The sequence below is a fragment of the Tursiops truncatus genome, chromosome 10 (genome assembly GCF_011762595.2).
Source record: "Tursiops truncatus isolate mTurTru1 chromosome 10, mTurTru1.mat.Y, whole genome shotgun sequence".
Taxonomy (NCBI): domain Eukaryota; kingdom Metazoa; phylum Chordata; class Mammalia; order Artiodactyla; family Delphinidae; genus Tursiops; species Tursiops truncatus.
This window is the reverse complement of record NC_047043.1, coordinates 3,761,690-3,785,510: the sequence shown is the minus strand read 5'-3', so window position 1 is coordinate 3,785,510 and position 23,821 is coordinate 3,761,690. Positions and strand designations below refer to the sequence as shown.

The window sequence follows — 23,821 nt, the reverse complement described above, 5'->3', positions numbered from 1 at the left end:
CAAGGACCCAGGGCTTCATCCAGGGCTTCCTGCTCTTGTGCCTCTCATTTAAGCCATTTCAGTCGGGCCTTCCTTGGTTGAAGCCAAAAGCATCCCTACTGCTGTCCTGTAACTGGTACCTCCCAATACCCACACCCGGGAAAAACCCACTGACCTCCCAGCCACTGCTTGACTGACATGGTTCTTTCTCCCTGTGGCAATCCCTCCCTTCATACTTGTATTTGTCTCTGGTCTCTATTCTCAGGATCTCCTTTTAAAACTACGACTCCCCCCACCCAGCTTTATGGAGGTATAACTGCCAAGTCAAAACTATACATCTTAAGGTGACAGTCTGACACACATATTTACTAAGACTGTAAGTTTTAACTTATGATCCATCAATGATTAGTATTTGGTTTAAATGATCCTGTACAGTATAAACTTACCCCTCTGGTTGCGAAGATAGAAAGGCCAGACTTTTTCCTAAAATATATTGCACATGATTTGTCAGATTGGATAGATGATTAGCAAGATGAAAGATGTAATGTGTTGTCAATAAATAGGAAGTTCTTTTACGTTTCCATCAGGTTAATGGCCAAGAAGCTGTAACACGGATGTTGAGCGTGTGCACCATCTTGCAGTCTATGCTACAGGAAGACGCTGAGGCCCTCACTCTTAGTTTTCTAAAGAAGTGTACTAAACAAGAAAGAAATTCAGGGTAGTGATTCTCTAAATACGTAAATGTACCACAAGACCCCCTGCTTTCACCAAAATAAAAAGCAGCCATAAATCCACAGGTCTCTGATGACAGAGGCCCCAGTACAAACACGGGGCCGCATTCCATAGGACTCGGTAGACTGCGGGTCGGTGAAATGTCCTCGCATCGTAAGGCCGGCAAAGCAAGCTGAAGATGGAAACCGCGGGCACCACGGACCGGGAATCATGAGGACAGTGGCCGCTGCGCTCACAGGGGCTGCGGTGGTGGTGACAACAGGAGTAACGCTTAACGTGGACGAAATGCTCACGGGGTGGCAGGGTCTGCTCTGAATGCTGTACATAAAAGCACCAGGGTGGTTCCCACGGCAAACGGGTCCGTTCTCCTGCTCACTGCTTCTCTCCGCACCTGACTATCAGCGATGATTACAGGGCATGTATAAAAGGTCCTACGGCTGGTCATCTCCCCTGCTTCTTCCTCTACCTCTTCCTATTACTTTCTTCTGGGATAAAGATCCTTCTTCCAGCAAAAGAAAAATATTTACATGCTTTTTTTTGGTGAGATGGAAAAAATGCACTGGGAAATAGTGAAAAAAACTGAGATCCATTAATTTAACTACGACACAATGAAGCTGATGGGATTCTCCCAGCTGGATTTATTTGGGAACAGAATGAGGAAACACTGCATAATCCTGCACTAAGTCTCTACCAGACAACATTTATGACAATGACAGCGAAACCAGATCTAGGAGCTATTCCAAGCCCTGGAGATTAGCAGATAATCACAGGCTCAAGTCCTAATACAATTCTGGAGAGACATGGAAGGATTCAGAAATTAACTAGCAAAATAGGATTTAAAAAAAAAAGAAGAAGAAAATTTTGACCTCCACGTGCACTGGTCAGCGTCAGCAAAATTCTACATTCACCTATGTGCAGCCCCATCATTGTACTTCATATTATTTGATAATTATCTCTTGATAAATCTGTCTCCTCCTCTAGATTGGAAACAGCCTGAAGTCAGGAACTGTCCATTTCATCTTACTGACTCCAGGACAGGGCCCCATTTAGGCAACAACAGTTTACCAGCTCAATACTAGGAGCTCCCTGGAGTCAGCTTTAGATAAAATCCTAGCTCGGTCCCTTACTAGCAGTGTTATTATGGTTGAGTTCCCTGGTGGTTCCAAGCCTCAGTTTCATCATCTGTAAAATGGGTTAATAGAACCCCCATTGGACTCTGAAGAATGAAAGCTATAATATAGGCAAACTAGTTCAGTAGCTTGTACACAGCACTCAACAAATGGCAAGTATGATAAGGCACTAAACATATTAATGCCCAGACTACGGTGCACTGACCGTGACTGCAGGAAGACACAAAATAAGGGAAAATGGCCAGCCGTGGCCGTAAGAAACTCCCAGCCCTCGTATAGCAGAGCACTCGCCGTTGATGCCTGGTACCCCAGGGACAGCAAGGACTAACTCTGACAGTTTCCCAGGAGTCTGTCCATGACTGACCTTGGAGCCCACGGGGCTGACTGGAGACCCTCTCACAGTCAGTGCCCGGATTACATCAGCCTAACTCTGTGCCTTCAGTCTCAGCTGCGCCATCTTCTTACAATCATGTTAAATGTTCTTCTTAAGCCAGGCCAACAACATGAACTGACAAAAGGAGTCCCTTATTCCCCTCATATGTAGAAACACGACTACTCCACACAAATAGTTAAAAATCGCTAACACTTTCATACTATCTGTATTACTTACACCTAACAACAAAATCTGCTCTATTCTATCTGAAGCAGGCAGTTTGCCATGATGGAAATGGAATAGATAAAGGTGCATGTGATGGGCTGAATAACGACCCCCAGAGATGTCCACATCCCAATCCCTGGAACCCGTGAATATGTTGCCTTACGCTCAAAAAGAACTTTACAGGTACGATTATGAAAAGATCTTGATACGTGGAGATTATCTTGTCACAAGGGCCCTTGTAAGAAGAGACAAAAATTCAGAGAAGAGGCAACGTGACCACACAGGGAAGGAAAGGAAAGAACGTAAAGTGATACAGAGCCAGGAGCCAGGAATGAGGTCGGGCCCAGAAGCTGACAAATGCAGGAGGTGGGGTCTCCCCTGGAGCCTCCAGACAGAGCCGGCCCTGCTGACACCTGAGGCTGAGCCCTGTCAGGTCAATTTTGAAGTTCTGACCTCCAGGACTGTAAAATAATAAAGACATATTGTTTGAAGCTGCTAGGTTCGTGGTAAGTTGTCACATTAGCAATAGGAAACTAACACAGAATATAATCAATAGATGATAATTATAAGTGAATAATTAGGAAACAGCTCTCTGTGATCTATAACTTACAAAGCATTTTACAGACATCTACTTTTTCAGCATCAAATCCTAACTACCTACCAGAAGTTATTAGGTTCATTACACAAAGGGAACCATATAAATTACATAATAGTGCAGATATGCACACGCCAACTTTCTACTTTGAAGGCAGGAAAGTTTCTTAATGACATTTAATACAAGAGACCCATTGTCTACTCCTGGATCCTCTGTGTCTCCTAAGAGAAGACAGTTGGGAGCCCACTTAAAACTTGACTTTAACCACTAGCTTGTGGTCACAACTGTGTCATTCACCTGTGCTTGCCCCACCGCGGTGTTGAGCCCAGTGTTCCATTCGGTGCTGGTGGGTGTTCCATCAATGTTGGCCAATTTAATAAATGACTGAATAAATGAAAGACTGAATGAGAAAAACTTAGAGCCTCAGCCAGGTTCTGCTTTTGATCGTTTAGATGGCGTTTCCTTCCAAATTAACCAAGAAGGACCTGGTGCTGGAATAAAAAGCAGCAGCTTAGCAAAAAGTAAAAAAAAAATTTAAAGTTAAAAAAAGTAAAAAGTTTAAAAATAGGTTTTTGTTTTTTTCTAAAAAAAGGCCAACAAAAATGAAACCAGACCATCAAATAAATGATAGAAGGTTCTACTTTTAGTTAGGCTATAAAAGTCACAAAAAACCATCGGTCCCACTGTAAGCATGAGAAAACAATAAATTTAGAAATCTTTTGTCATAAAAGATACTGAAAGAGATCTGGATGCAAGTCTGAACGAACAGAATTCCAGACAGAGACGAGCCCTAGATTCCAGAGCTTCCACTGCTGGGCACGAGTAGGCGGAAGGCAGCTGCGGTTGGTAAAGAAACTCTGCTGGCATGAGGAGGGATGAGCCACATGTTGCCCAGCCAGGCCTGGCTCTTGGCAGATTGGAAAATGCAGAGACAGCCAGCCCTCACTGCAGCCCAGTCTCCCTCCTGGTCTTTTTGCTCAGCAAGCATCGGCGCTGGAGGAAGCTGGCAGCTGGGTGGAAAGCAGAGAGAGATCACATAACCTCACACGCAGACCCCAACCTCTACCACTCAGCCAGGTCTCACCGCTGAGAGGAGAGGAGACATGAAATTCAGTTCGACTACTCCTTACGACAGAGGGATCAGGCTCATCACCTTCGCCGCCTGACCAGGGAAAGGGTAGGGCTTCCCGAGGAAAAGCGTTGTCCACCATTTAAAAAGCAGGACGAGTGAAGAAGCAGGAAAAATGTGACCCATAGCTAAGAAGAAAGAGATTAAAAGGAGAACAACAGAGAACTAAAGGGTTGGAAGTAACAGACAAGGACTTAAAAATCACTACTACGAATATGCTAAAGAATTTAAGGGAAAATGTACAAAATGGGTGAAAAGATGGAGAATTTCATCAGAGTCATAAAAACTCTAAAAAGGAAGCAAGTAGAAACTGTAGAACTGATGAATACAATATCTGGAACGATTAACTCATTGGAGGGGCTTAATGGTTAACTGGACACAACAGAGAAGATGCGTAAACCCAAAGCTAAGACAAGAAAAACTATCCAAAATGAAGCACAGAGTGAAAAAATTAAAAAAGTCAAACCCTGGGCATCAGAGTTCTATGGCATACGTGCAAATGGCCTGATATACAGGCAGTTACCACCTGAAAAGCAGCGAAAGAAAGGAGGAGAATTGTTGGAAGAGATACCAAATGAGAATTTTCAAAGAGGGTTGAAAATCACTAATTTAAGACAGCGAAACCCCGAGCAAGATAACAGACAGAAAAGTCATACACAGGTCAACCTGCTAAAAACCAGAGTGAAAAGATAGAGGCAATGAAATGACATGTTTAAAGAGCTAAGAGAAAAAAAAAAGAAAAAAAAACATGCACAAACATTGGCAACCTAGACATCTATATTGATGGAAAATAGTCCTAAAAAATAAAGGTGAAACAAAGGCATTTCCAAACAAAAGCTGGGAAAATTCATGCTGCACTATGAGAAATGGTAAACAAAGTTCTTCAGACTTGAAGAAAATGAACACAGAGAAAAATCATGATAGGCAGAAAGCAATGGTGATCAGTGGGGCAAATATCAAGGAAAATATAAAATAATATAGTTTTCAATTTCTTTAAAGGACAATTGGCTATTTGAAGCAAATAGAGCAACGTATTATGGGATTATAATACACAAAGAAATAAAATATGACAATAATAATACAAAAAAAAGGCAGAGTAAATAGAATTACACTATTGTAAGGTTGTTAAATGTTTCATGAAGTTGTAATAGTTACTCACGGTAAAGTGTGATGAATTAATTATACATATTGTAATGTAGAATAACCACTTAAAAATAATACAAAAAATGGCGAAACTAAATAGCAGTAGGGTAATAAAATATAATACAAAAGCCATCCGAAACACACCCACAAAACCTCAATTTCCAAATAAATAAAGAACAGAAAGAGAAAATGAGTAAGAACTAAGATAATAAAATTAAACCCAAGAACATCCCATGTAATTATGTTAAGTGTAAGATATATTCAACACTCCAATTAAATATGGGTTTACAAAAAGACCCAACTGTTTACAAGAGACACGTTTTTAATATAAAGACAGAAAGTGAAAATAAAATGACGAAAAAAATATACATTGCAAACACTAACCACAGGAAAGCCAATGTGTCTAGATTAGCAACAAAAAAAACTGAACTGTGAAAGTATCATCAGTGATAAAGATGGATATTTCATGATAAAATAGCCATTAATAAAGCCCAAAATTTGTTCTCTGCTTAGACTAACAGGCTTGATAAATCTTCTTTTTTCAGCATACAATTTCAGGAGGTGTATGATCTCCTGTGTGTTTATGAATCTCTATTTAAAACCTCTTTTCAAAGTCACACTATCTTTAAATACAATGATTTTATTTTCAGACACGTAACCCCCTCAATTATCATCTACTTGATTCTTTCATGTCAGTTACCTGGAACTTCACCTTCTGGTTGATGTCCTGCACGCAGAACTGCTTCAGGAAGCGCTCATCCTCACTCCAGAAGAGGCGGATGTCGGGGATGTCGTAGAGGACCATGGCCAGCCGCTCCAGCCCAAGGCCAAAGGCCCAACCGATCTGATCTTCAGCACCAGCTACAAAGAAGAAAGAAGACAAGACAACAGGTTAAAAAGCACAAGGGCAATACTCCAATATAAAACAAAAAGTTTAAAAAAAACAAAAAGAGCACGAGGGTCCACAGGTCCATCCCACTCCTGACACCCACCCAGATAAGGCCGTGGTGAGTGCCGACCAGAAGGGTGCTGGGGGGGAGGGGCCGCAGAGACACCCAAGGGGACCCCGATCTCACAGTTTTCGTGCTCCCCACATCCCTCGCTCCCCTCCCCGAGGCACTCTGGAGTCGAACTTCTCTAATACTGTCTTTCATTTCTGCTTAAATCCCAGGCTGGCTAAGCCCTGGTTCCTGCCTCTGAGATACTTTCCTGTAATCTGCGCTCCCCCTTTTTCTAACATTCAGCCTCTATGTTCAGGTTACAGAGAGGAGAGGAAACACAGGCTCTGTCCCCAGGTGGCTTACGAGACGGGCAGGTTTGTTCAAAACATGCCAGGGTGGACCACCGATATTCAGGAAGTGTGTGTCCAGCCTCCAAGAACCCTCAGTTTACTAGAACACACTCTGACTCTCAGGAAAAGCTGCCCCAGTAACACACAAGGAGCAAGCCCGCCAAGGTGACGTGCACACGTGGCACCAGCCCCTCCGAGGGTGAGCGTGTAGTTCAGACCTATGGCAACATGTGAAGTCTCGGGTTCGTTCACGTGAAACAGAGTGAGATGGAAGACACCAACTGCTGTGCGAAGGGGGCAAGGGAGCAACGCCCAGCACAGGGAAGAGCTCACGAGACAGTGTCATTTCGACTGGACTCTGAGGGGTGAGCAGGATGCTGGGGGCGCTGAGATGGCTCAGGACGCCCACCCCCACGCGCACGCCCTGCGAGGGGACCCCTTAGGGACCGCTCCCCAATCCCTAGGGTTTCACTGCTGGGATTAGGTTACTTTACGCAAGTCCATCTTAGCAAACTCCAGAGAGTCTCCTGCTGGCTTAGGAGAGCTGAGCTGACGTGAAGAGAGGAGGCCCAGGTGTGGCCAGACCTGGAGGGAGGCCTCCGGGAGCCAAGGGAGGCCCTGGCGGCAGCAAGAAGATGGGAAGCTCACTCCCGCGATCGTGAGGAAATGGATTCTCCTGACAGCCCGAATGAGGGAAGACAGGACCCTGAGCTCCAGAGGAGAACGTGGCCTGGTGACACCCTGATTTCAGCCTGTCGAGACCCTGGGCGGGGGACCAGGCCCTCTGCACCGGACTCCTGACGCACGGCGGTCGTGACACAACAAGTGCGCGCTGCTCTAGCCACTAAGTATGAGGTTATCTGTTACCCAACACGAAAAACGAACGCTGCCCCAAATGCAGAGGAAGATGCAGGCAAGTTCCTGACTGAAGGAACGTCTTCACCGGCCGGGCAAGCTTCAGGCGGGAGAGACACGGCAGAGAGGACCTGCCTCTGGCCAGGGGCCGGCGCCACTGCCACTTACAAATGAAACCCCAAGGATAAACTGCAACAACGGCAGCCACGAAGAAGGGTGAGCCTCGCTGGATGATCTAGAAGATGAGTGATAAAAATATTCAAAGTGAGATCTCAAACGGAAAAGGCACAGAGAGAGAATGCGGCAGTAGCGGGAGGGAAGACGCGCAGGGGGAGAAGCACGCGGCCGGGCAAGTGCGGAGCCACGTGTGTCCTGAGTAAGATGCCCTCTCACGCGAGGCAGCGGGGAAGGGGGCTTAACACAGACAGCGGGGTCACGAAGGAGGGAGCACAGCCCCTGACCCCTGGCCGGCTGCCTAGAAGAGCAGCTAAGGGAGAGGCACCCTCTTTTGAGTAAGTCATACTGATGCCTGAAAACCAGAGAAGGCTGCAATGAAAAATGTAAAAATGAATAGGAGTGTGATACACTGCTTTTGTGTCCTAAAAGAAAAATTTTCTCTTTAAGCGACACTGCCCAGTCCTGGTGGTGTGGTTCCGCACGCCGAGCACGGCGTGGTCCCAGTGCCCTCGGCGACTGCTGGTCACACTATTTATTCTGGTAACAACTTGGAAAATGCAGCAGCACGTACAAAGGTCCGTAACAACGCTCAAACTCTTTATCCTTCTGATTCCATTAGGAATTTATCCTAAGGAAAGAATTCAACAGAAGCAAAAAGATAAATGAAGGAAGATATTCAAAGCTGTATAACTTATTACAGCAAGAACATGAAAACAACCTAGATGCCCCAAATTAGGGAATGCCTTAAAGTTATAGTACAGTTTAGTGTAGTCATTAAAAATCATAATTATATAAATAAATGTTGATCAAGTGACAGACTATAAGAAGTTATGAAAAATGTCTATGATAAAATGAGTATGTACTATGCCACTACTATTTAATACAGGTGTACATGAGGGTTGTAACGTAAAAAAATAAAAACAAAATCTGATAAGTAAAAGACGGTAACAGCGCATTTTTATCTGGTGTTTATCTTAAGTAAGCTTTTCATTTGCTTGAGGATCGTTTTTTCTCCTTTTCTGTGAATGTCGTCATATCATATTTTTCACCCATTTGAAAAATGAGATTGCTGCTCTTTTTCTTGCCTACTTCTCGGGCTTCTGTGTTATTCTTGTTTTGCTTTAGGAAAGTTTGAGAAGATGGGGAAGAAAGGGAGGGTAACGGATGGAAGGAGCAAAAGCTAAGACACTAAAAATTGCTGGATGTGAAATAAACTCAAATACCCTGAATCTACTGCTCTTTCAATTGCAGATACTGGGCTCTAGATGGTAGGTTTTATCTAAAAATTTCATAATAAAATCTAAAAGCGTTAATAATTAAGGAAAAAGTCTAACTCACAAAGCAACATTAATATTCCACCTCTCTTTATTATTTTTTTATTTGAAAAGACGTTTCAGAAACATGTTTTAAAGTTGTTTGAAAACTAGTACCATTATGGGATGTCATGGTTATAAAAGGAAAGCAGCAGCTGTCTGTCTGTTTCGGGGGGTGGGGGTGGGGGGGAGAACTGCGCAAGTGGAGGAAGACGGGGGGACTTTATACTACGTGCCTTTTCTATCAAGTGTGAGGAGAAATATTCCAGATAAAAATGTTCATGGCTAGATAAAACACAGTAGTTTCTCTTGTTTATTTTTGAGAAGTTATAAGAACAAAGCACTCCTCCCCTGACACACTGGTGCCAGACCTTCAAGAAAATCACGTGACTAGCGAACATGGATTACAAGCTGAACTGACCTCTGTATTTCTATGAGAGCCAATACATTTCCAAGCCTGGAAAATCAGTGTCATTATCCGTGGGGTTTCAGAAAACGACCACAAGCTCCTGCATATCCTCCCCTTGAATCCCAGTGGGCTGTGACTGCTTCAACCCACAGGGTGTGAGGGAAGTGATGCTACGTGACTTCCAAGGTTACGTTAGAGAAAGCCACCCAGCTAGTGCCTGGTGGCTTGGAATGCCCGCTCTCCAGACACTCCCTCCCAGGAATCTCCCTGCAGAACACCCTCTCTTAGAACCCAGCCGCCGAGCTCTAAGCAGCAGTCACACGCAGAGGCCACGCGAGGTACTCCAACGGACAGTCCCAGGTGAACCCCGTCATCCTAGCCTCGCGGCAGGCAGGTGAGTGAGGCAGATTCAGGAGGATTCCATGTGCAGCATGAACAGAGAAAAACAAAAAACTATAACAGAACATTAACAAATGGAACCCAGCGATACACAAAAGGACATTGTATCACGACTGGATTTATCCCAGGAATGCAACGTTAGCTCAGCATATGAGAACCAATCAGTGTAATTCATTTAATAAGCTGCTTAAAAAAGAAAACATGATCATCTCAATAGATGCAGAAAAAGCAACTGGCAAAATTCAACATCCATTCATTATAAAAACTCTCAGCCAATGAGGAACACAGGGGACTTCTTCAATCTAATAAAAGACACAATAAAAAAACCAACAGCTAATAGTATACTCAATGGTGAAAGGCTGGTTGCTTTGCCCTCAGGGTCGGGTTGAAAAGAAGGATGTCTACTCTTGCTATTTCTATTTCTGTCTGAGTTCCCAGCTAGTGGAAAAAAAAGGTAAAGAAGAAATAAAAACAGCTTAATAGATTGGAAAGGAAAGAGTAACACTGTCTTTATTTGTAGATGGCATGACTGTTTACATAAAAATTCCTCGGGAACGCATCTGACAGGAAACAAATACATGAATTTAGGAAGATCACAAATATACAATAATCCACATGGTGTGTGTGACTCGGGGCCTCAGTCCCACGTGGCTGTCAGTAAGGACAGGCCTGAGAGGACGCCAGGCGCAGGCCAGCAAGGGGCCATCCCATCAGCACCTGAAATCCCAACCAGCTCGTGTGTCGAAGCTCAAGGACTAGACCTCCACGAGGAGCAGGGAACAGCTGGCCTCCAGCTTCCTGCCGCTGCCCACAACCTTTGATTCTCACAATCATTCTTACTGAAAAGCCTGCTTGTGACAATCTATTACCAGGAAGGGCTGTAAGAAAGGGCATCTATTTGCTGAGCTGTACCAGGTTTTGTTTTTGAAACACTTTGTTTTGGTCCCATCTAGATCTGCTTCTTCTGAATTGCACCCCCTGCACTGAGCTACCGGCCTATTATATTCGTAAGGTGCCAGGAACTTCTTGTCAAGAATGCCGGTCACTAGGTCGCTCAGTCTTCCTGCGAGTCTTCATGAAATAAGCTGGTCTCAGATCTAAGAAAATGGGAACAGGAAAAGCTTCCTTCTCGTGAACAACTGGATTGTTTTCAGCTTAAGGATGTCGCGACTTACGTAACTGATCCTAATCTACTCCTTACTTTGGCCCCGTGGACGCTTAGAGCCATCCTTCCAAGGTCACCTCTACAGCGGTACGTTTCGCTGCGTGACTCTTGTCCCAGTTTTATTTTCTTATCCTTACATCATCTTTGTCCTGATTATCTGAACTACTTATTTTATCCTCTTGCACATACTTTTATACGGCACTCCCACTTCTCTACAGAAGAAAGAGAGCCATAAATAACTAGACACTTAAAGGTATTGTCATCCCAGACAGGTCTAATTTTCAGGTCTTTGGCAATCCTCAGCTGTAATTTGTTGCCGGGTGCTCCTGGGCTGACAGGGTTTTAAGGCAGTAGTTTTTTCTACATTCCAGTACTGGAGGGTTCCAGTAAACTAGACTCTGGAGCATAAAACTGACTGTAAAGAAGCACCTCAGTCAAACAGAATATTCCGGATGGGAGGCACTCAGGTTTTCCCTCCTCCTTCTCCTCTTCTTGTTTTTAAACTTTCCCATCTCTGGACTCTTATCTCACATTATTTTGGTTTTATAGGTAGGCTGACCTTCTTAGAAAGATTTTCAGCCACTAATCCCCTTACTCTGCTCTGTTTTCTTCAGAGAATATCACCTCTTAGACCCCACAACTTTTCATATTTATTTTGTTTACTGTTTACTGTCAGACTCTGCCGGTAGCATCTGATCCACGGGCTCAGGACCTGGGCTGGTTTCCATCTCTGACACATCTGGAGGGCTCAGGCCCTCCTGAGGTTTCCATCTCTGATACATCTGGAGGGCTCAGGCATTGTGAGGAAATGAGTGAATGGCAGGAAGGCAAGGTTTTGAGATTTTTCCACTTTTTTGTTTATTGGCTGCATTTACATGGGCTGTATTAGGAAGAATCTCATACTTAAAATGAAGTTTTCAACACAGGCAGTGACTATCTTTAATCTTTTATCTGTCAGAGAGTGTATCCATCATGAGGTGACATGAGAGATACCATTTCGGAAAAGACATCTCAGAAAGGAGAGAATTGGAACAGAAAAGAAAGGAATGACAGGAAAACTGAATGTTCTGTCCCCTCACCCTGCCTCCGTCACTGTCACCGAGCTTCTTTCATGCGGGGCGGCAGCTCCCGGGGCCTAGGATCTGAGCTGCTTCTGCTCCAAGCTTCCTTCCTTCCAGCTTATTTTCTTCCCCAGTGACCGAACCCTGCACCCTGAGGTTCCCTCTCATAGACGGTTTTGTTGCAAAGCCAAAGGTCAAATTAAAATTTTAAACTATTACATATTGGAACAAATTTTTTATTATATTAAGTACTTCCCTGTTAATAGGGGCTGATTTCTAGGAATTCTTTGGCTCAATGAACTGACACTTTCCCAAAATAACTGTGAAAAGAAACACTGAAACAACCTAGTAATTAACATTCATATTTTATAGAACTTAACCAATTACAAAGCACTTCACCTATATTACCTTGATTTTGATCCTCACCATGATCCTGTGGGGGATGTCAGACTGGTATTATTAGCGATGTTTCAAAAGTAAATACCATTTAAGCAAGATCACACAGACACTGGGACTCAAACCTATGTTGTTGTTGTCTTTTTCACTTCAAGTATATATCCAGTGAATGTTCCCCCAGATTCATGTTCAAACATTAGCTTAGAGAGGAGGCTCTGTTCAAAGTATTTCAAAACACCAGAAAGTTCCACTTATGTCTGTGTACTTTCTGCTTTGTTATTGCCGGTTTCCTGATGGACTTTGTCGTTATTCCATGAAAGCTAGTAAAATGATTTGCATACACAGCTGTTTAAATATATCAGTAGGCTTCTCTGAAGGTGGGGTTTCATGTCTCCAAGCGTGCCTTTCACCCTGCACCTGACCAATACACACACAGAGCTGCAGAGGGAGCTTGGGGCCAGCGTTTAGCATCAGTGTCGGACAAACGCCTCTGCTGCCCTTGACCGTTAGTTACAACGACAGCCACTCAGGGACAAAAGGCCCAAGTATCCCAGCATGACACTGCACAGCCACAGGCAGGCCTAGAGAGGCCAGCGTAGCTACATGAATTCTGATTTCTTCTCTTCCCACCGTGGACTTAGTACTTGATCCCCTGCTTTCCAGCTACAATCCTTGAACTGTTTCCTCAGAGACTTGTCACGGGATGACTGGCTTTCTGAGCTGTGCCCTGAGAGCAACCTCCCACCTGAAACTTCTCTAGTTGTACATATCCTTGGTGCCACACGCTTCTGCCAATAAGTCCTTCACGCGATCCAAGGCGGACCTCTTTGAAAAGAACCTTTCCATGGGACGGAACAGACTGTGATCGGATTCTACAAGCCTTGAAAACCGTGGTCCTTCATACGGTCTGAGCTGGGCTTTGTCCTAATCAACATTCTCTAATAAAACCTTTAACGCTCATCTTAAAACACTCCCTTTGGAACATTCCCCTTTCCTTTCTGGGTCCTAGACTTTGGTTTTCTTAATAAAGGAGACAGCAATTTCTGGTGCATATACTAATCAACAGTACGTGAAACAATCCCCAGTGGTCTTATCCAGTCAGAATTCTCCTTATAATGTCTCCAGCTTCCCTTAGGGATCTATGTCCTAAAAATCTGTATCCTTCCAACAAGGGGGAAAAATAAAAGCAAACATATGGAGGCAGAAACATGAAATGGAGTTGAGGTGACCAAGTTGACAATAGTACAGGGTAATTCAGAACCTTCTGAAAATGTAAAGGCAATGGTCATGCCTTGCTTAGCACTTGTTAAGAGTTAAAAACTAAACATATTGACTTGGGACTTCCCTGGCGGTCCAGTGGCTAAGACTCCGCGCTCCCAATGGAGGGGGCCCGGGTTCGATCCCTGGTCCTGGGCTGACAGGGAACTAGATCCCACATGCTGCAACTAAGAGTTTGCGTGCTGCAACTAACTAAATAAATAAATATTAAAAAATAAATAAATATATTGACTTGAGTATAATCAACTGAGAACTCATCTCCCACTTCGTATACCTCCTTTTGACTGGCCGCCAAAATATAGTAGTTTTATCCTTTACCCCTTTCCCTCACATTTCAATCTAAGGTCCTAGAACTCAGGAGAATTAAGTACTATTGTGCAGCACATTGCAAATAAAGGTCTGCAGCGAGCAAAAGCTGGCCTTCCTAACGGTTTACTAGCTTTGGACATTGTCCATTTTTGAGAGAGCAGTTGCTTTTGTTTGATTGTTTGTGGAATTTTGTTTTTAACTGCCTGAATCGCATACAGCACTGCAGGTAACAATATATTCCCAAAATTTGTATGTGAGACTTTTTTTTTAACCAAATCACATTGTAAGTGCACTAACATGGTCATTAATTATAAACACTTTCAACTAAATGGGGATTCTTCGTACACCAATTTTCATAAGGTGACCACGACCGTAACAGGTATTTGAGGAATACTTGGCAAACCCTATACGGAATTATTAGTGTCGGGATACGCTTTTACCTACTTCAAATGTATCGTTAAGGTTTCTTATTAACAAGAGTTATCAAAACTGGGCCACAGCAAAAAGTGAACTAGGATTGAGAGGTGTTTCAGGAAGAAAGGAGCAGAAATGGAAAGTGTAACCCCCGGAGCCCAAATGACAAGAACGATGTGGCCTTGGGGACAGGCCTTTGAATGGCGGCCAACACAGTCCTGCCCACAGGTGCCACTGACCATGAAACACAGAGGTATAGGGCCAGCTCCAACTGGAGAGAGTAACGCGGCCCAGCCCCTGGCTGCCAGGGGAAGCACTGTGGAAGAATGCTCTCTTCCTTCTTAGTGTGGAGGACATGAAAACCGCTTAGGTGACTTATAAATACATTAACCCATCCCTAAAACTCCTGAAGTATTAAGTTGGATGTACTTATCTATTCCTTTCTGTTACAGAACCAAGGAATAATGCGTCTCGTCTCATAGTCTGAAAAAGTGTGCCTTCGTATCTGTTAGAAAAATGACTCCAAAATAAAAGTTAATAGTGCTCTATTTCTTGTCATACTGTTATAATATTTTAACCATGCAAGGAATTTAATTTAGAGTAAGTAATGCCACTGTCACTTAAATATATGAATGATAAAAGAAACGTGAGCTGTTCTAATTCCATAATTCCCGAGCAATGACAATTAATGAAACCCTCTTTCCTAGTGGGAGTTGTTTTCGGCAGCAGATAAAGGAGCTGCTGAGCCTTTTAGGATGTGCTCTCCCAAACGAGTTGCTTCTCTCTTCATCATTATCCAAAATATAATTAAAAGATGACATTTAAAACAAACTAATAGTCAAGCAGTATCCCACCCTCAGAGGAAAAGCAGCTGAGAAGCAACACTTTGCCTCCACTGAGAGCTGGTAGAAACTGCTGGATAAAGCCCGCTGCCCAACATCTGCCTTCTGTGCTGCACCTGTCCGCCTGGAGCATCAATCCCACCTGTCAATACATGAAAAGTTGCATGAGATTATCACTGGCTGCTATTGTGTAGACAGATATTAATTGGGTTGTTTTACCGCTGTGGACATGTTCTCTGACCTTTCCAAACAGAAAACAAGTCAATAGGAGTATCTTACACAGACTTCTATTTTCGTCCTCAGCTTGCTCCAATAGTCTAAAATTCAGAGTTACATGTTTATGGTCTTTACTGTTTTAGACCATCTATCTAGCGACTATCTACATGCAGAGGAAAATCAGCCTTTAATGTTAGCCTGAACCCAGTTCAGTAGCCTTTAGGACCTCTCAGCTGTGCTGTGTGGTTTGCGGGAGCTTAGTTCCCTGACCAGGGATCAAACCCGGGCCCTCAGTGAGAGCGCCAAGTCCTAACCACTGGACCGCCAGGGAAGTCCCGAAGCCAAGTTATTTATCAAAACACAAAAGAAGATTTCTGAGCAAAAGCCAAACAGCTTGATCCGGTCTATTCCCAAATATCTTAAGGACAAGTTAATCAAAACTTTCTTGGCAAAGCTGTTTGAGTCACGCTTCCCTTCTTATTTTCAAACCGTAACCCCATCCTCTGTCCCCTCATTGGCACCCCACAGTGTTCTCTCTCGTACGAAGCCAAAGTAATCAGGGCTTGATTGGAGGCCCGGGGCCAATGTCCACCTTGGAACTGTCCAGGGCCTGACCCGCTCAGCTGTGGGCACTACTTACAACAACCTTGAACAAATACGGCTCAGGACCGAACACAACCCTAAAGGGATACTGCTTGCTTGCACTCTAAGGGACTGTGCACACGGTGCTAACATTACACGACGTCACCTATCGGCTCCCCACTGTACGAAAGCCAGGGATGTAATAATCATTCGAATGTAACAATAATAAGCCCCAATAGTATTAAGAACACACGGAATGGCTTTTTTTTCTATCAACATATGATAATATACATCATTCCAGAAGCTTTTAGTCTACGGATATGGTTCCATCCACCCCCACCCCCACCCCCAAAAAAAAGGAGATACAGCAAAACAACCACTGAAAGGCCAATCTGCCTATGACCCAAGAGGTCGAAAGCAAGGGTACCAGATGTCCTCCCATGGGTGAACGGCTACACAAATAGTGGGACATCCACGCCACGGAACACTGACCCACACAACACAAAGAAATGGGCTTTGTAGGGACAGAGGAAGCACCTTTCATGAATCTACAGAGAGTTATGCCCAGTGGAAAATACCAATCCCCAAAAAGGGTATAGACTATATGATTCCATTGCTATAACATTTTAAATAACAGAATTTTATAAATGGAGAACAGATTGGTGACTGCTAAGGGTCAGGGACAGCAGATCCGGGTGAGGGCGAATATGATTATAAAAGGGTAATGTGAAGGATCCTTGTGGCAATGGAGTTATTTTGTATCTTGCCTTTGGTGGTGAATAGGTGAATCTACACATGATAAAACTGTATAGAACTAAATACACAAACAAATGAATCCAAGTCAAACTGGGAAATGTGCCTAAGATCCATGGATTGTGTCACCGCCAATAACCTGGTGTAGCTGGACTATAGTTTGGCAAAATGTTACCACTGGGGGAAGCAGGATAAAGGGTACACAGAATCTCTCTGTTCTTATAGCTGCAAATGAACCTACTATTATCTCCCAAAATTTCAATTCAAAAAAAAAAAAAAGGAAAAAGAAAAAGCAAGTGCAGCTCTGTACGTTTGTGGAGGGTGAAATCCTGCCTCCCCATCGTGGCAGTCTGGTAAATCCTTCCTAACTGGGCTGTCTACAGTTCTGACAGGTCAAGTGAGGCCCCTCGACACTCACCAGGCAGGGGGATGCCAGTGCCCTACGCCCTCACTTCTCTCCCCTCTCTCTCTTTACCCCTTTCCCATTAACCTACGCAGGTCACATCCAACTATTACTTCTATACCAAGATGCACCATGAATAAAGGGGAACTTTTAAACTTGATAAATAGTATTGATTGGATCCCTGAATGAAGAAATTTTCATGCCTTTTCTCCCAATATAAATCTGAGCTCCCCTGGGGAATCTGCTCTTGCCCTGTCCCCTTCCTTTTTCTGGACATTTCTGGGCTCTCAGAACCTGATGGAGAGGAGGGGACGGGCAGGAAACAGACTCATTTTCTGGGTCAGGGCAGCCTGTGTACAAATAGGCAAGACAGTTCTTTAGCAGGAGGGTTCTGCTTGCTGGGAAGAATGTGGAAGCTGGGTAGAGAAGAATCTCTCAGTGAGTAGAGGCCAGGTGTTCCGTTTCTAGGAAATTCCCCAGGAGTGAGTGCCCAAGAGAGGAAGGAAGCCGGCCCTTCCGTGTTCCACAAGGGCCTGGTGATGGGCCCCTCCCTACCCAACGCAGCCCCTGGCCTTCGGTAGAGCTTGGAGATCTCAGAGAGCCGCTGCAGACGGACAGGGGCTGCGTCTTCCTCAGAGCAGAATGGGACCCTGTGGAAGTTTTTCCCTAATCACCACCGTTAATCTAAAGAACAGACAGGTTGGGAGCACTGACTCTGCACCCAGCCCCGTCCTGCTGCCCCACTCACCAGCCGGGCGACCCTGGGCGAGTTATTTACTTACTGTCTCTCTGACTCCACTTCTCTGTCTGTAAAGTTGGGACAGTCAACAGAACCCCCTCGTGGAGCCTTCGTGAAGCTCCTGTGAGTTATTAGTTATTACCCAAAAGAGGCCTAGAGCAAAGGAAGGGCTCTGCAGGTGCTCGTGACGGTCACCACCCAGGTCTGTGGAGACGCAAACCCAGAAAGCAGCAAAGACCACGCTCCCCTGGACCCTGCACTGCGAGCAGGTAGCTCACGTCAGAGGCCGACAAATCCTCTCATGTTCGCGGAGGTTCTCTTGTTGCTTCAGGAGAATGTTAAATGGAATATTCCCGCTGTTGGCAGAGGTCCCAAAGGCTAAGAAAGGTGGATAGTGGACATGCCATGGGACAGTGGGGTGAGTTTGCTCACCACCCCTCTGCCACCTCCATGCTGTTAGGGAAGCTGAGATTTCACTGTGTTATTGGAGACATGAGCTCCTGGGAGAGTTACGTCCTGTTACCGCTGCCTCTTCCTCCCTTCCAGGGGAAATGGGGAGTGACCCCCCCCCCATCAAGGAAGTGGGGCAGGGGTTAGGGAACCACCTAGAGAACTTGGCAAGTGTCTCCTTGGGTCTGGGGGACCTAGAGACTACCCCTCACCCACACCTGAAAAACTCTAAAGGCTGAACACTGAATGGAAACGGCTGTGGTCCTGAGCAGGAAAACAGGTCTGTGCTGGACAACAGAATTGTGAGTTTCCTGTAGCCCAGGTGGGCCCTCCAGCTCGAAAAGCACCCCACCCCAGGCCCTGGAGTGCATGAGCTGACCTCAGCAGCACGAGCCTATAAATACACCACTGAATACAGAGACCCAGCCATCAGCTGGGTAGGACGTCACCCATTCCTGAAGCCTTCAGTCTCCATAGTGGCGAATCGCTAAGGGATCCGCCAAGCAGCCCCTGAGAAAAAAGCCAGCATCTGGACACTGGTCACACTGCCAGATCCCAGCTCCGCAGCGACAGAGGCCCCTCCCTGGCCGTCGCCTCCTCCGCCCCTCCGTGCCCAGCCCTCTTTCCCCTTGCTCTCCCTCCCCCATCACCACCCTTCCAGCTTCCACCCCTGTGCCCTACTCTGAGCTGAGGGAGGGAGAAAGCTGTCAGTTGGATGGAAGATGGAAGCTTTGCCATTAGCCTGGACTGCACTTGACAGTGACCAGGAAAGCCATGGGATCTGCTTGAAATCTCACTCTGGATGAGGAAGAACGATTAGACAGAACTTGCTGGAGGCAGTGGTGTGAAAAACAAAACAATTTTAGAAGTTTACATCTACTGAGTCCAGCTCAGTGACTTCAGTGTTATAAATGGTTTGCTTATCCTTCCTCTCCTCGCCCGCTACCAAACGGCCTCGTTCAGTTCTCTTCCTTTGTGCTTCCCAACCCACCACCCCTCCTCTTGCCTCCTTATGCCTCTAGGTAACACGTAAATATCTGAAATATTTAAATATTTTACTCCTGACCCCAGTGAGAGTAGCGTTTAATATTAAACTGAATAGAAATGATGGGAAATAGAACAAGGAAACAGAAGAATGGGGATTAAACATGACCAATTTCTCCGTTCTTCTTCCCAGAATCCGAGGCATTTTTAACCATTTGGCTATGGAACCTAAGAGATAAAACAGATGGAGGGGAACTTAAACGGACATAGGAATAGAGCTGGATAAAAATAAGGTATCAGTTGGCAAAGCTAAAAACACAATCCCACGGGTCTAAGCACACGAAATGTCTATAACATCATGTATTCATCAGACAGACCAAATTGGTAGTCGGAACCATGACACAAACTGTGTCTTTCATCAATAAACTCTGTCAAGCCACATCTAGGCCATAAGAAGGATCTCTGCGTGGGGAAATGCCATGTGAAAACCAATCCCTGCGTCATTCTCATCTTCCTGGACCCTCCCAGCAGAGCCGGGCGGTCATGTGACCATGCTCCAGCCAATGGAACCGAAGCAGGCAAAAGCGAGACCCCCCCCCCTCCCCCAGCCCCCTTGGAGACCCTCCAGCTCTCCCGTCCTCTGCTATGGGGACCGTGATGTTATCACTGTGGCTCTCTCTGACTGATACACTTTCAATGGATTAAGCCACTGGGATTTCAGGGGGTCCTCTGTTAGCTCTGCACGGCTGGGCCTCTCCTGATGATTAATCAGCCCTAGCATTCTGACATGACAAAGGGATCTGCATAATCTCTGACTGGTACCAAACTGAGGATCAATGCCACTTTTCCTTGTCCTATAAAAATAATTCTGCTAGCTCAGTATAAACATTTCATATAAACTGGAAGAGATTTATAGAGAGCCTACCACTTATAAATTGTTATTAAGAAAATGGTGTTCCTACACTGTGCCAAGGTTCAGTAAACAAGAATTTGGCTAAAACATAAGGAAAAACAACCCTTGAATGTCTAAGGAAGTCAGCACTAAAACAGGTGACCCAGAGAGGTTAGGGAACAAGAGACCCTAGTCAGGGAACTAAGATCCTGCATGCCACGAGGCATGGCAAAAAAAAAAAAAAATTACAAAGGGAAAGAAAGGATTTCTAAGAACTCCTAAAAGTATGTTTTGTTTTGTTTTTAAACAAAAAAGGCTTTTAAGAACCCGAGCTTGTCTTTGGTGTAATTTTATCAGGAAAGAAGCAGGTACATGGCCATCACTCTTGCTGCTAAATAGCATCTGTCAAAAGTAAGCCTAGGGCTTCGCTGGTGGCGCAGTGGTTGAGAGTCCGCCTGCTGATGCAGGGGACGCGGGTTCGTGCCCTGGTCCGGGAGGATCCCACATGCCGCGGAGCGGCTGGGCCTGTGAGCCATGGCCGCTGAGCCTGCGCGTCCGGGGCCTGTGCTCCGCAACGGGAGAGGCCACGGCGGTGAGGGGCCCGCGTACCGCAAAAAAAAAAAAAGCCTCCCTTGCCTCCCTTGGAGGGAAGCAGCCAAATCCATCATTCAGGGACCAATCCAAACCCATCAGGAGGCTCAATATATTCTGATTCATTAACATACATATCTGTCAATATTTTCTCATTTTTAGTTTTAATAAATCTATCATGAATTTTTTTAAAATAAATTTATTTTATTTATTTATTTATCTTTGGCTGTGTTGGGTCTTCGTTGCTGCGCGTGGGCTTTCTCTAGTTGTGGCGAGCGGGGGCTACTCTTCATTGCAGTGCGTGGCTTCTCACTGCGGTGGCTTCTCTTGTTGCGGAGCACGGGCTCTAGGCGCACAGGATTCAGTAGTTGTGGCACACGGGCTCAGTAGTTGTGGCTCGCGGGCTCTAGAGCGCAGGCTCAGTAGTTGTGGCACATGGGCTTACTTGCTCCGCGACACGTGGGATCTTCCCGGACTAGGGATCAAACCCGTGTCCCCTGCATTGGCAGGCTGACTCTCAACCATTGCACCACCAGGGAATCCCTATCATGAATTTTTAATCAATATTTTATTTCTTTTGGGGGCTCTATTTCTTTGCAAACTTATCTTCCATATGTTATCTATTCTCAGGAACTCGAGGTAATTTGAGAAATATGGCTTCATCATTTTTCACTCATCATACTGGCAAACACTGCAGTCTGACAATGAAAAATGCTGGCAGGAAGGGGGACAAACAGCAAGTTCACACGCTGCCGCCAGGGGCGTCAGTCCCATCTGTGATGTCTTATTTCATGAGCTGGCATTTTGAACAGAGTACTATATTATTCTCTAGACTCTGTAAAATGCTTAAAAGTTTTCTTAACAATAACTTTAAAAAATTTTTTATTGGAGTACAACTGCTTTACAATGTTGTGTTAGTTTCTGCTGTGCGATGAAGTGAATCAGCTATACGTATACATCTATCCCCTCCCTCTTGGACCTCCCTCCCACCCACCCCCCCATCCCACCCATCTCGGTCCTCACAGAGCACCGAGCTGAACTCCCTGGGCTATACCGGAGGTTCCCACTAGCTATCAATTTTACACATGGTAGTGTATTTATGTCAAACCTAACCTCCCAGTTCATCCCACCCTCCCCTTCCCCCCGTGTCCACACATCCGTCCTCTACATCTGCATAAGATGTGCTCTTCAAGGACAGGGACAGAACCGCTCACGTCCTTCACACCTTGCCAAATACAGAGAAGTAACTATGCAAGCTTGATCTAAGAAAGCAAGAGACATAATTACTTTTCTAAGGGGGCAGCTTTGAACTGGATGTGGGTGTTCCCAGCAGGAGCCACAACCAAGACGGGAAGTGTGACTCTCTGGGTACCAGTGGCCACTACAGCCTCTTCTGACGTGCCTGCACTCAGACTTACAAACCTGAATAAAAGCATTCTTAAAAAAACCCACCACCACCACCACCAATGCAGCACGATGCTCCCTCTCTGAACTAACTTTACGACCCTCAGGTTCTGCTTACGCTTGTGGGCAGCAGCGCCCCGGAGCACCTCTGTCTTTGGTCAGGAGGAACTGTCGTCCACCCGCCACCCCCGAAAACTGCCAACAGCCTGGCATTGTGGGTAACTGGCCAGGACTATTTGGCAGGAAGACCTCAATCTTGGTCACTCTATTTGACAGGAAGCAAAATTGAATTTTAAGGAAGTCACCTAGGGTCACCTACAGCTTCTGAGCTTGAATTAGCTCTTCTAATCTCATTTGCTTGTTCAAAGCAACACAAGAAAACTATGAATAGACAAATCATCTACTCTCTCAATGTAGCTCAACATTAAGACCACACTCAGATCCACCCAGTGAGATGTAGTGGAATAAACACTGTGGTGGTGTCAACAGCCAGACAACTGAATTTGATAACACATGGGACCCTTATTTTATTTCATTTTTTTAAAAAACTACATAGGGAACTGGGCTCAGAGAGTCCTATAGTAGGGAAAAAAGGATACTTGGAATACAGAGCAGCGCCTCTGTTAGACACACCTCCTTATGGGGCCTCGGGTACAGGATAGATGGATTAGTTTCCACGTCCAGGCTTCACCAGCAGAGTGTCCACTTCCTTCAACCAATGTGCATGTTTAAAGCTCTCCCTTGAAAATGTTCCGTGTGCTGCTTCTAGCGTATTTTACGTCTCCCCTTCTGGACAAGCTTCTTGAAAGGGCAGTCTACACTCACCGTTTCCAATCCTCAGCCCCTGCTGACTCCTCAGCACGATCCGGGTTAACAGCACTCTGGCTTCTACGACACCGTTCTATCAGGGTTGCCTTCGCAAACACTGACAAGAGCCCCACCTGCCAAAAGCGGCCTCCTAGGGCCGACGTCTCAGTCGGTTCAGGCGCTGTAACAAAGTACCGCAAACTAGGTGGTTCATAAACAATAAAAATTCATTTCTCACAAGTCTGGAAGCTGGGAAGTCCAAGGTCAAGGCACCAGCCTATTCAGGGGCCCACACTCTGGCCCATCCTTCAGTGTTGGTGTTCATCAGGCAACCACTCTGCCTCCCGTCCTTCCCGCTCTGTGTTCCCCTAGGTAATTACACAGAATCCCATTCTTTTATCACCTGATTACTCCCAAGCTTCTCTCTCCAGCCCTGACCCCTTGCCAGAGCCTCTGATTCACCTACCCAAACACCTTCCAATGCGCCACAACCAAGTGATAACAACATTTCCAAACCTGAACTCACTGTTCTCCCCACCGACGCAGAGCCTACTTCTCCAAAGCTGAAAGCCTCAGTCTGTGACACCAATGCCCCACCAGTCACCCAAGAAAGAAACCCGAGAGTCACCCCTGACTCCTTGTTCCAAAACTCCAACTCCGACCCCCATTGTTACTGCCTCTGCCCTTAGGCAACCTCATACTGGCCCCCTGGATATAGCAACGGCCATCTGGCTAGTATCCCAGCCTCATTCTAGAGCCAGCACGGTACCATCCACACGGCGCAG

The 23,821-nt window shown here is 45.4% G+C and overlaps 1 protein-coding gene across 11 annotated transcripts in view; it reads right to left on the bottom strand.

Annotated features, from left to right (window-relative positions):
- FARS2 (phenylalanyl-tRNA synthetase 2, mitochondrial) overlaps positions 1-23,821 on the bottom strand; it is a 458,205-nt gene that overhangs the window by 241,172 nt on the left and 193,212 nt on the right. For all 11 annotated transcript variants that reach the window (XM_073810283.1, XM_073810284.1, XM_073810286.1 and 8 more), the window contains one exon: positions 6,007-6,167. In XM_073810283.1, coding sequence (XP_073666384.1) covers positions 6,007-6,167 — 161 coding nt within the window. The remainder of the gene's footprint in view (positions 1-6,006; positions 6,168-23,821) is intronic.